The sequence below is a fragment of the Gracilinanus agilis genome, chromosome 2 (genome assembly GCF_016433145.1).
Source record: "Gracilinanus agilis isolate LMUSP501 chromosome 2, AgileGrace, whole genome shotgun sequence".
NCBI classification, from domain to species: Eukaryota; Metazoa; Chordata; class Mammalia; order Didelphimorphia; family Didelphidae; genus Gracilinanus; species Gracilinanus agilis.
In genome coordinates this window covers 301,693,973-301,707,651 of record NC_058131.1, presented here as the reverse complement: position 1 = coordinate 301,707,651, position 13,679 = coordinate 301,693,973, and the positions used below count along the sequence as shown (strand labels likewise).

Genomic DNA, 13,679 nt, shown 5'->3' with positions numbered 1-13,679 from the left:
AAGGAAGGAAGGAAGGAAGGAAGGAAGGAAGGAAGGAAGGAAGGAAGGAAGGAAGGAAGGAAGGAAGGAAGGGAGAAAGAGAGAGAGAGAGAGAGAGAAAGAGAGAAAGAGAGAAAGAAAGAAAGAAAGAAAGAAAGAAAGAAAGAAAGAAGAAAAGAAAAGAAAAGAAAAGAAAATCTCGCATCTATTAAACAACATATTAGGTCATCCAGATTCTTGGCATTTCTAAATTTAATAAGTGCAAGTTCTTTGTACACAAAATATCAATTCCTATCTTCTCTTAGAATGATTCATACTAGCCTCTTTTCCCCTTTATTCTATAGACACACTAAAGGTACCTTCCTGAATGTCATGCATGTGGTTAAGGAGTACAAGAAAGATTATACTATATTGGCCCAAAAAGTCATTGTTTTTATTCTTTTTACTTACCTCCTCAGTACTTCACGATTTTGTCAGTGTAGGGCACTCAATATGCTGATGTGGGTAGATTATTAGGTTCCCATATTTACTTGGTCATCTTTTCAGCCCTCATGGATTCAGTTATCTCTATTCTAATATTTCTTAGATCTACTTATCCAGCCCTCACTTCTCTTATCTCCAGTATCACATTTCTGGCTGCCTATTAGACATTTTGAACTGACTGTACCATAAACATCTTAAACTCAAGATGTCCAAAACTGAATTGGTACCCTTAAGCCCTCCCATTTTCCTAACTTTACTATTCCTGTGGCATACCCTACCATTTTGCCACTTAACAGCCTTATATCCTCAGGGTCATTCTTGTCCCCCATATCCAATCAGTGCCAAGTTCTGTCATTTCTACCTTCATAACATATTTTGCATATGGCCCCTTCTCTCCTCTGACAGTGCTACCATGCTGGTATAGGTTCTTGACACCCCATTGGCTGTTTTCAGCAGCCTGCCATTTGGACTCCCTGCCTCAAGTCTTTCCACATTCTTTTCCATCATCTGCTCGGCTGTCAAATTGATCTTCCTAAAGTGACCAGAGCAGCCCCTATCATCTTTAGGATCAAGTATAAAATTCCTCAATAATTCGGAGCTCTTTACAACCTGATCCTCTCTTATCCTTCTAGTTTTCTCATACCTTACTCTATACCATGTACTCTGCAATCCAGTGACACCAGCTTATTTGCTGATCTCTGCACAAACACTCCATCTCCTGACTCTGTTTTCACTGGCTATCCCTGCATGCCTGCAATTTTCCCTCCTCATCTCTGTCTCTTGGCCTCCTTCACTTCAGTTCTCAGCTAAAATCCCTTTATCAGAAACTTTTCTCAATCCCCAGTTACATCATTAGTGCCTTCCATCTGTTGAATATCTATGATTCCTTCCATATATATATATTTTGATAGTTGGTTGCTAGCCTGTTGTCTCTTGCATTAGATGGGAAACTCTTTGAGAGCCAGGATTATTGTTTGCTTTTCTTTGTATCCTTAGTGCTTAGCACTATGCCTGGCACATAGTAGGCACTTAATAAATGCTTGCTGATTGATTGACTGACCATAGACCCCCTGTGGTCACCTGGTGATTTATGAGCACTACCAAACTTAAGTAGGCTGGTTTGTTAGCAAAAAAAGTGTCTTGGTCTATTATTTTAAACCACCTCAGCTTGATGGAATCTACTAGTACATGAACTTGGTCACCATAGCCTTCAACATGTTAGGGTCAATTTTTTGCCACATGAAGGGCTGGAGAAACTTCATTGGAGTTTGATTCTTAAGTACAGCGTAATTCATTTAATGGAGAAATCTCTATTTTCCTATATGTATAAGTCATCTTTTTAATTTTTAAATTTTTTTTCAAAAGACTACAGGGACAGGTGGGTGGCTCAATGGATAGAGAGCCATCTTTTTAATTTTTAAATTTTTTTTCAAAAACTCTACAGGGACAGGTGGGTGGCTCAATGGATAGAGAGCCAGATCTAGAGATGGGAGTAATATAGGCTGACCCAGTGGGATATGCTTGACAAATTATCTCATAAATACAAATGATTAACTTGTTTTCTGATTACCTCAGTGTCACAAAGCTGGTTCCTGTTGCAGAATATGTTTAAGGCAAATGAATATTAACTACAAATGCAGTTTCTGACACATTCTACTAGGTCTTAAAGCAACTATATCAACAGATGTCCACTCTTCTATTTTTTTTGGAGTAATTGATAGTTCATATTCACTTCTTCAACACCACTACTTCTTCCTCCCACCCCAAACCTACAATTTAAATGTAGAAATTTTGTGTCTGAGAATGTTAGAATCTTTGAGTAAAAGGGGCTCTGTAATCTGAGAAGTTTCTGTTCCTGACCATCTTCATTGAACAAATGTTTATTGAGCCCTTAGGGGTAGACCTTTATATTTGGCAGGTTGGGAGACCACAAGAATTATAAATCACCCTCATGAGTGATTTTTTTAAAATTACACCTTCTCAGGGCAGCTGGGTAGCTCAGTGGATTGAGAGGCAGGCCTAGAGATGGGAGGTCCTAGGTTCAAATTTGCACTCAGACACTTCCCAGCTGTATGACCCTGGGCAAGTCACTTGACCCCCATTGCCTACCCTTACCACTCTTCTATCTTGGAGCCAATACACAGACAGCATTGACTCCAAGATGGAAGGTAAGAGTTTAAAAATAAAATAAAATAAAATTACACCTTCTGTAAAGTCCTACATATTTATGAGAGGACATGTAGAACAATTGTCAGAACTGACAAGTATCATTCTTCAAAGCAATCTCCTTACTAGATGTTGTACTTATTCTAGCAAGGATAGCATTTGCACAACACACTTGAAATTTCTCATTTAACCTTTTAGAGCTAGTTTACACAAGGCACAAGAATATCAATGATATTTTTTTAGACACATTTCTTTAAAAAAATTTTTTTTTTGCCAAAAATGGAGTCGCCTTGCTTGAATTCACCAGATTTGATTCTAAATGAATCTTGGCCATTTTCACCTTTAAATCCTGAGATGCCTGAGAATTTTGAAAGAATATGTAGAAAACAGTTCCCATGGGGGAGTTTCATATGCATTTTGAGATGACGGTATTGTTAGATAAGTGTAATATAGCTTTCCAAAATAACATCACCTTCCTGTTAACCCTCCTTTCAAGGAGAGATATTCACTAAGCCTGGATGGATTCTGGAGCACAGCTGGGTGGCTCAGTAGATTGAAAGCCAGGCCCAGAGACAGAAGATCCTGGGTTCAAATCTGGCCTCACATACTTCCTAGCTGTATGATCCTGGGCAAGTCACTTAACCCCCATTGCCTAGCTCTTACCACTCTTCTGCCTTGGAACTCATATACAGCATTGATTCTAAGATGGAAGGTAAGGGTTTAAAAAAAGAAAAAGACTTGAATGGATTCTGATGCATTTGTTTAAAAAAACAGTCACATGATACATGTAGTCAGACATCTCAAAGAACACATTAATAGAGGCACAAAATATAATACAAAAAATGTAGAACATTTTTTGTATTATATTTGTTTACTCTGAAAGATTTCTGATTTCACCATTGTGGAGATCTCCTTTCCTTAGCACAGGGGTCGGCAACATATGGCTCTTGAGCCATATCTGGCTCTTTTGAGGGCCAGATATGGCTCTTTCTGCAGGAGCCATAAAGTCAATTTTTTTTTCAGGCACTGTTACAGGAGCGCGCACTGTGAGCACTGTACGGCTCTCACGAAATTACATTTTAGAAAATGTGGTGTTTATGGCTCTCATGGCCAAAAAGGTTGCCGACCCCTGCCATAGCAGGTTGTGATTCTACATCTTAGTAGATGTTTTTTATGAGTAGCTTCAGCAGCCAAAAAAAGGTGGCTAGCCTTTTGGTCATTATCTCCTTTACACTTAATCCCAGCTCACAGACATACTATCCACCATCTGTTGAAACCTTTCTGGTTCGTTGGACCTTGTAGAATGTTTATTCTACTGACATAGGCTTTTATAACACTTGAGCTCTGTACTATGATGAAATCAGGTTTAGGACCTTAATAAGGATTCTTTACATATCAGATTGAAAGAAAAATCTTTATATGCATAGAGGCTTCATTTTAGTCACTTTTTACATATTAAAAAGCATAGATTAATGTAGCAATATAAAATTGGAGTTGTTTGAAATAAGAATTGACCTAATCTATTCTTACTTAGAGCTTCCCTCCCCAAAATGTCACTTACCAAAGTAATCTGTGATCTTCCAGTCTTGGAGAAAATTATGTGAAGCGGTATGTCTTCTAATTAGTTTTCTTATTTGACTAAAAAAAGAATCAATAATTTAAACCTTTAAAAATTTCTCATTAGGAATAAGGATGTTGTAAGGTAATCTCTTGGTCTTCTCTTGGTCATATCCTCATTTTCTGTGTTAGCAAAGGCAGAAAATATATACATCCCTCAAATTTACCTTTTTGTGAAGTATCATAACAGAAGATTCTATATATCTGAGTTTGTTTTACCCTCTGTATATACACCTTACATTACAGTTTGTAAACCCCTTGGGCCAAGGATCCGGTTCCTTAGCTATGACTGTTTCCTGTTATATGGTGCAATATGCACAAGGAAAATTGTGCAAACATTAGTGAGAAAAATCTGGAACAAACATTGGCTTCAGTTCATCTGAATGATATAGAAGAAAACAGTAGACTAACTGTGTGATGATGTTCAAATCACTTCCCCTCACTGGGCTTCAGTTTCCTCACTTCAGAATAAAGGGGCTAGATGTAATCTCTAAGGATATTTCCTATTCTTAGATTCCATTCTTTTGGCCTTTTGTCAACTTGATTAAACTGAAATTTTTCTGGCATTTCCAAGTTGACTCTTGTCAGCATTAAACACTTATTATCTACCTTGAAGAAACACCTGACACAAATGACTCAAAACAAATAATCTCCAAATCATTTCTTTGGTTTATTGGAATAGATTATTTGATTTCATTCTCCCTCATAAGCTTATCTTCCTAATTGTGTTTGGCAGAAGCTGATACTAGAATCAGTTTTCATCATTTTATGCAAATTAACATCACTGGTAATAGGGAATGAAGCTCCAAAATGTGCTGAATGATAAGGGGAAGCTATCCTGGGATGAAAGCCTACTTTAGGTAATCCAGAATGTGAATAACTTATATTTGGGGAATAATTAGTTGGCTTTTTACAAAGTAAAAAATTGTGTCATTTATTTGATATAAGAAATTGTCCTTACCTTTATGTCAGAAATTGTTCTGCAGCTTCTCATCTTAAAAAGCTACCTAAGGGGCAGCTGGGTAGCTCAGTGGATTGAGAGCCAGGCCTAGAGACGGGAGGTCCTAGGTTCAAATCCGGCCTCAGACACTTCCCAGCTGTGTGACCCTGGGCAAGTCACTTGACCCCTATTACCTACCCTTACCACTCTTCCACCTATAAGTCAATACACAGAAGTTAAGGGTTTAAAATTTAAAAAAATAAATTAATTAAAAAAAAAAAAGCTACCTAACAGGATTTATAGCCTAGATTATCAGCCAATTTTATTACAGAGCTTTTTTTTAATCTCATTATTTTTGAGCTTTTAAAAATGTTTAAATTACTTTTTAAAAATCTCTTGGGTTTTTTCTTATACTTGAGTGGTTCCCTTTTGTGCATTTGTAGATGAGTTATTATTTTCGCTTTCATTTCTTTTTAAAAACTTTGCCTTCTGTCTTAGAATGGATACTAAGTATTGGTTCCAAGACAGAAATGCTGTAAGGAATAAGCAATGGAGGTTAAGTGACTTGCCCAGGGTCACACAGGAAATGTCTGAGGTCAAATTTGAACTCAGGATTTCATATCTCCAAGCTTGGCACACTGTCCATGAAGTCACCTACCTGCCCTTTTCATTCTCTTTTAAAGAGGCAGCATAGTGCAGGGCAGAGAGCCTTTACATCTTTTAAATCACAAGAGTATCTACATACAGGTCACTGGCTATTTTCTAATGCTGTTCTAGTGGAAAGTAGTATATAACAACTCTGTATGGCTTTTTTTTTTTTTCACCACAAAATACATCCAGATACAAAGTTAAATCTAGCTACATTTTTTTGATATCCCTCTGACTTCAGCACTCCTAAGTTTTTGATAGCCTTGTGAGGAAAAGGTACTTTGTTTTAGAAGTTAAATTTTGGCTTTCCTGTTGTGTGCTTTTAACACTGACTTTCAAAATGTTTTTCAGGATTGGGACGGCTGCACTGGCTGTTCAGGTGGTGGGGAGTAACTGGCCCAAGCCCCACTATACCTTGCTTATCACAGGGCTCTGCCGCTTCCAGATTGTTCAAGTAGTAAAGGAGAAACCATATCCTGTTGCAGAAGTTGAACAGTTAGACCGACTTGAGGAATTTCCAAGCTCTTCTAATGCTCGGGAGGAGCTTGGAGAACTCTCAGAACAATTCTACAAATATGCAGTGCAAGTAAGTTGCTTTAACAATTTTGCATTGTCTTTTCCTTCTACCTTCCCAGGCCACTGCCAGCAACTGTTTCCTTAATCAGGGATGACTTTTATGCCATTTGATGGTATTTCAGGAAAACATGAATTAAGTTGACTTTTTTGAGTGGCAATGGTGATTCAGATCATTTCTCTTCTAGCTAGTAGGGTATATAAAATACCCTTTCCTGGTAAGCTATTTTTTCCCTCTCTCTGGCATCATATAAATTTATAAATCCCTATATAGCATCAGTGAAACACTTAAAAAATACACAGGAGTTCAGAAAGAATAATAGACAGGATGAACATTTTTGCTATTACTCTGCTAGATTTTATACATGCTGTTGTTTTGGTTTTTTAACTATGCATAATAGCAATTTAGTTTCATACATAACCTTTTCTGTTCTTTGTGGATTGAAGTGTTCATGCCTATTAATGTTTATCAAGTTCATTATTTTAAAAAAAGTACTTCTCTCAGATGGATTTCTTCGACTTCCCCTATATCAGTATCTTGCAATCCTCATAATCCTACCCCTAAAAGAAAGATCCATAAACTCTAGTGACTAGGAAATGTTTAGCCAACATACTTAGTCTCTTTGCATATGCTAAATTCAAATGTGAAGCATAGGGTGAAATTTATATCTGGTAATAGGTGGGGAAGATTGTCAGTGGTGAAAATTTACTGTATCATAATGGAGAGAAGAAACGAAATAAATGCAACTCCTTTCAAAATATGATTAAATCTTAATTAATTGGAAAGGTTGGAAAGTAAACCAAGATTTTGTATATTCATAAGTATTTCAGTTGAAACAGTTCAAGAATTTTACTTTTTCTCAACATAAATAGAAATGTTGGTTAGCTAATTTTGCTCTCTAGTTTTCATTAAACACTTAGAATGGCAGATGCTAAAATTTGTGGCTTTCAAAATGAAACTGTCAACAACTCTTTTTTTAAACCCTTAACTTCTATCTTAAAATCAATACTGTGTATTGGTTCCAAGGTATTAGGGTGGTAAGGGCTAGGCAATGGGGCTTCTGACTTGCCTAGGGTCATACAGCTAGGCAGTATCTGGGGCCAATTTTGAACCCAGGACCTCCCATCTCTAGGCCTGGCTCTCCATTGAGCCAGCTATGCTACCACAACAATTTTTTATAATACATGTACCTCATTTCTCTTTTGAGAAATATTTTAGTATCATTTGAAAATTGTGCAATTCTTAAAGAGTCCTTTGAGAAATACAGTTAACAGTCATGGTTGCATGTGAATCTCCAGAGGTTTGGTACTTTATCTCCTAAATTCTATTCATTCACAGTGAGTAATACCTTCTGTATACATAGCACTACCTTAGGGGAGAGGTAGATGGTCTTTTTGTTGAAGTGTTTATTTTGTTGTTCAGTTGATCCTTGTCATGTCCAACTCTTTGTGACCCATTTGGGATTTTCTTGGCAAAGATACTGGTAGCCATTTCCTTCTCCACTTACTTTACAGATGAGGAAATCAAGGCAAACTGGTTTAAGTAACTTGCCCATGATAACACAACTAGTTAAGTATCTGAGGCCAGGTTTGAACTCAGGAAAATGAGTCTTCTTCCAGTTGTATCCTCTATCCATCGTATCACAGCCTAGCAAAATAATAAGACAAACACAAGTATGATATTCAGTATTTACATTTTATGTAGCTGAGAAAGTTGTAAACTAAAAGCCTATCTGGTACCTTCTAATGGAAGCCATAATTAAATAGGGAAGTGAGGGGATACTTATACAGAAGGTGGTGTTTGAGTTGGGCTTTAAAGGATAAGGGGAATTCAGCAGGTCAGTACTAGAGAGGGAATTAGAGAGAGCCATATAGTTGAAGTTTAAAAATAAATGAAATTGCCAAAGGAGAGATTGCCAACCTGTTGGGGAAGATATGTTTAACAGTTAAGGGAGCAAGAAATCTTATGTAGAGTGTGGTGTTTCTTTTTCTTTTTCTTTCTTTTTTTTTTAAACCCTTACCTTCTTCCTTGGAAGAAGTGGTAAGGGCTAGGCAATGGGGGTTAAGTGACTTGCCCAGGATCACACAGCTAGGAAGTCTCTGAGGCCAGATTTGAACCTAGGAATCTAGGCCTGGCTCTCAATCCACTGAGCCACCCAGCTGCCCCTGAGTGTGGTGTTTCTGAAGCAGAGGAGAAAGAGAGTATGTAGGAAGAGGTAGTAGTCATTGTCTGAAGTTACCCAGAAAGTTTAAGGCTTTAAAAAAGTTAACTGATGAGACTAAGTAATAAGGTCTTTTGACCTTTTAAGAGAGATTTTAGTAAGGGAGAAGAGATAGGAACAAGACTCAGCAGAAGCCTAAAGGCAAGAAGTAAAAAATGTGGGCCTCAAGGAAGCAGATAGGCCAGTGCTAGAGACAACTCATCTCCTAAAAGAGAAAGAGAGATGGAAGCTAGCAAGGAAAGGACTTTGGGAGGATTTTTATCCATTAGCTTATGATTTAGGAAATTAGAGCCTGAATTAAGGCATGTGGAATGAACTAGTGAAGGCAGATAAGAAAGAATTACATAAGAATACAAAATAGTTTACCTGTCAGACCTATAGATAAGAGAAAAATTTAGGTGTAAATAAGACATAGATAACATTATGAAATATAAAATAAATAACTTTGACTACATCAAATTTAAAGGTTTCTCTACAAACAAAAGCAATGCAACCAAGATTAAAAGACAAACAACAGACTGGGAAAACAATCTTTATAGTAAGTCTCTCTGATTAAGGTTTTATTTCTCAAATATATTGAAAACTGAGCCAAATCTATAGAATACAAACCATTTCCCAGTCAATAAATGGTCAAAAGATATAAATAGGCAATTCTCAGATGAGAATTAAGTTAAAGCTTTCTTTATGTCATATGAAAGAATGCTTTAAATCACTGTTGATTAGAGAAATGCAAATTAAAACAAATTTGAGGTACCACCTCATACCCATCAGACTGACTAACATGACAAAAATGGAAAATGATAAATGTTGGAAGAGATAGGGGAAAATAGGGACACTCATACACTACTACTGGTGGAACTGCAAACTAATACAACCATTTTCAAACCATGCCTAAAGGGCCATAAAACTTTGCATACCCTTTGATGCGGCAATACTACTACAAGGTCTATATCCCACAAAGATTAAAGATAGGGGGAAAGAATCTACCTGTACAAAAATATTTATAACAGCTCTTCTTGTGGTAGCAAAGAACCGGACACAGAAAGGATGCCCATCAGTTGGGGAATATTGAACAAGTTGTGATATATGCTTGTAATAGAATTCTATTGTGCCGTAAGAGCAAGCAAGATGATCACAAAAAAACCTGGGAAGATTTATATGATGCAAAGTGAAGTGTGCAGAACCAGGAAAAGACCACACAGTAACAGTAATAATGTATGATGATCAACTATGAATGATTTTAACTATTATTAACAAGGATCCAGGACAACTCCAAAAACTCATGACAAAAAAAAGGATATTATAGAAGGGACAGATGGAGTTTGAATGCAAATTAAAATATATGATTCTTTACTTTATTTCCTCTGTGAATTTTTCTCTAGCTTAAGCAGTGTGTCATCTTTTACAACATGTCAAACATGGAAATATGTATTATGTGATAATATGTACAATCTGTATCATATTACCCACTTTTTTAGGGAAGGGTGTAGAGTGAGAGGGACTGAGAGAACATGGATTACAAAATATCAGAAAATTAATAATAAATTATATGCACATGTAATCTGGAAAAAAAGAAAATAAATGTAAAAATAATTTTTAAAAGGGGTGGAGGGAAAGAACTAGAGAATAGGGAAAGATAGCATATATATACATGTGACAGAGAAAGGGATGGCTAGTTTCAGGAGCCAGGTCCTGGAGGGGTAGGAACGAACAGCACAGGTTAGGTAAAGAGTAGTGGAGTTTCTTAATCTGTGACCAGATAGAAGAGAAAGTAGATAATGATGCTGAGAAATTTGAGGAAATCGATGAAAGGTGTCAAATGCACATGCTTTGGATGACTTCAATCTTAGTAAAGGAGGAAGCTCTGCCCTGAGCTATGATTCTAGAGTATACAGTTATGGTTTGAGTCAGGAAGAAAGAAGGAAAGAACTAATATTCTCTGAACACTTTAACATCAGCAGAGCCCTTTCCAAAAGTACATTATCTCATTTGAACCTCTGAGTAACTCTTTCTTGTATGTTGTCTAGGTATTATTTACCCTTATTTTACAGATGAAGAAACTGAGGTTCACATAGCTTAAGTGACTTGCCTATGGTCAAACAATTACCAAGTGTCAGAGACAGGATTGTCCAGTGGACCTTTATTAACTCCAAACATAGCACTCTGCTCTGGGCGGTTTGGAGCAGTTGCTAGGAGGACATAGAAAGGTAGTCAATAAGGGTAGCAAAAGAGCATCTATCTAAGGTTTTAATGAACAATTGACCATCTTTATAGAACTGTTCTTTCAAAAGGTCAAAAGACTTCATCACCAAAACCAGTTAACCTTTTTTAAGCTGTCTTGACAGCTTCTTGACAGCTTTAGAGAATTGTTAATGTGTTTATTTGAATAGTTGCAGGTTTTCAAAAGTTTCCCTAATGCTATCAAATTATTGCAAACATAGGAGGAAGGATAGAAAAACTATTAATAATCTTGTCTAATTCCAGCAATTTCCCAAAAACCTCTTATTGTCATAGCAAGGTGCTAAAAACAAAAGAAAACTAATACTGTATTTTTCCTTTACAAAAATAATAGAGCTCTATGGTCACAAAAGGTATTTTAGACTAATCACATCCATTTGTAGAATGTTTGCCCAAGGTTTAGCATCACAATCTTTAAAGAACACAAAAGAGCAAAACTATTTTAATGGACTAGAATTAAATCTGATTTGGCTTTAGTGACAATTACATTTGTGTTCTAACTAATCCAGGAAAGCACAAATGAAAATTAAAAACACTCCATGTTTTTCAGAGAATAACTTGATTTTAATTGTATTATAAGTGTGTACTTTGTGAGCAATGCAATTTTACTACCCCTCATTCTAAATCTCTATCTTTTCATTCCTTTGATTTTGTGGTCCTCGTGGAAACCTGACTCCCAAGAACACACTATATTCCTCACCATCCTCTCCAGTTGAGGTTGCAGTTATAGCCTCAGAGACACATAGCCTAGAGAAGGAAGATTCTATCTTAAGGAAGATTCTGCCTACTCCTGCTCCCACTGCTGTTTCAGACCCTCTTTCTGATGCTGTCAGTGTATGCTTTGCTCCTTTTGAAGTTCACTTCAGGTCTCAATATTATTTCATTCAGATGCTTATTGCTGTCACTCTGCCTCCTTTTCAAGGAGTTCTATACCTTACTTAACATTCTCCCTTACCACCTCTACACCTATCCTCATAATTAGGACTTTTTAATGTACATATTAATACTTCCTCAACCAAATACAGGTGTGACACATTCCTTAGGTTCATTTTTCTAACTCAAACCTCTCTTCTCACCTCTTGTCTTAAATTTGCAACTGCCCATTGGACATCTTGAACTGGATGTCTCATAGGCATCTTAACATCTCTAAAACTAAGCTTTATTATCTCTTCCCCAAAATGCTTTTCTCTTCTGGGACTCTTTATTACTGTAGAGTAGTCTAACACCTAGATGCCATCCTTGACTCTTCATTCTTATTTCACCTCCATATCCAATCATTTGTTAAAACTTGTCATTTCTGGGCAAAACCAAGATAGTGGAGAAGGTTCACAGACCCACCTTATTGCTACCAAATTACCCTCTAAAAAACTATGATATAATCTCTCAAAATGAATTTTGGAGTAGCATAACCCACAGAAAGATGGAATGAAATAATTTTTCAGCTCCAAACAACTTAAAAGGCTGACACAAATGATCCATTGCCCTGGGATGAAAGCAGAGCACAAAACAGCACACCAAGGAAAGTCCCACATCAATAACAAGCCTTGGGGGCTGCTGAATGAGCAATAAAGGCTTCCCTGAGCTCTCAGCCACAGATGGTAAGGGGGAGGGGGAGGTCAAATGGTGATTCCAGGCATCCCTTTGCTGGCTCTGGGTTCAAGACTCTTGTTGCATTACCCATACGCAGGTCTAGGTAGCAATCAGACATGGTCCGATAGTGAGGAGGAACACTAGCATTATACCAGTGCTTGCAACCACAGAGGAACAAGGGACCCTGATCACAGTTCCAGGGAGGAAAAGAATGTATGTTATTACAAACCAAAACACAGGCCAAAAGAGATTTAAACATACCTCTCCTTACATCATAAAGAACTGAAAGCAGATAGATTCCCAGAGCCAGCTATAAAGGCAACTGCACAAAGAACCTGAAGCTTGGAGCAATGCTCTCCTCACCACAGTGATAGAACCTAACTTTAATAGTTTTTAAAAAATTAAATGAAAAGAAAAAAGCTGGGAAATGAGCAAACAACAAAAAAGAAACTCAACATAGAAAATTATTTTGGTGACATGGAAGACCAAAACACAAATTGAGAAAATGACAAAGTTAAAACTGTTGTATCCAAAGTCTCCAAATATATATATATACAGGAAAATCATGGAAAAAAAGTGTCAACAGCTTGGTAAAGGAGGCACAAAAAATACTGAAGAAATTAGTACTTGAAAAATAGAATAGGCCATTTGGTAAAAGGTACAAAAATCCAATGAAGAGAACTCCTTAAAAAGCCAAATTGGCCAGTTGGAAAAAGATAGGCAAAAATGCACTGAAAGATAAACTTACTAAAAGGTAGAGTTGGCCATATATGAAAAGAGGTATAAAAATTCACTGACGAAAAGAACTCTTTAAAAAGTAGAATTGGCCAAATGGAAAAGAAAGTACAAAAGCTCACTCAAGAAAAAACTTGTCATTTCTGCCTTCATACCATACTTCTCTAACACTGTTACCACCCTGGCACAGACCTTCATCACCTCCCACCTGAACTATTACAATAGATCCCTCTCCACTCTAATCCATTGTCTACTCAACTGTCAAATTGATCTTCCTAAAGTATAGGCCTAACCATATCTTCTTACTATTTTAATAAACTCTAGGAGTGCTCCATATCACTTTTAGGATCATATCTGAAATCCTTTTTTGGATTTTAAAACCATTCTTGACCTAGCCCTCTCTTTCCTTTCCAGACTTCTTAATATGTTACTCCCTACCACATATTCTATAATCAAGTGAAACTGTATTCTATAACTATATTGCCTTA

General features: G+C 36.8%; 1 protein-coding gene across 2 annotated transcripts in view; it reads left to right on the top strand.

Moving 5' to 3' along the window:
* Window positions 1–13,679, top strand: part of LONP2 (lon peptidase 2, peroxisomal) — a 147,676-nt gene that overhangs the window by 4,930 nt on the left and 129,067 nt on the right. For both annotated transcript variants that reach the window (XM_044664171.1, XM_044664170.1), the window contains exon 2: window positions 6,185–6,419. In XM_044664171.1, the coding sequence (XP_044520106.1) occupies window positions 6,185–6,419 (235 nt within the window). The remainder of the gene's footprint in view (window positions 1–6,184; window positions 6,420–13,679) is intronic.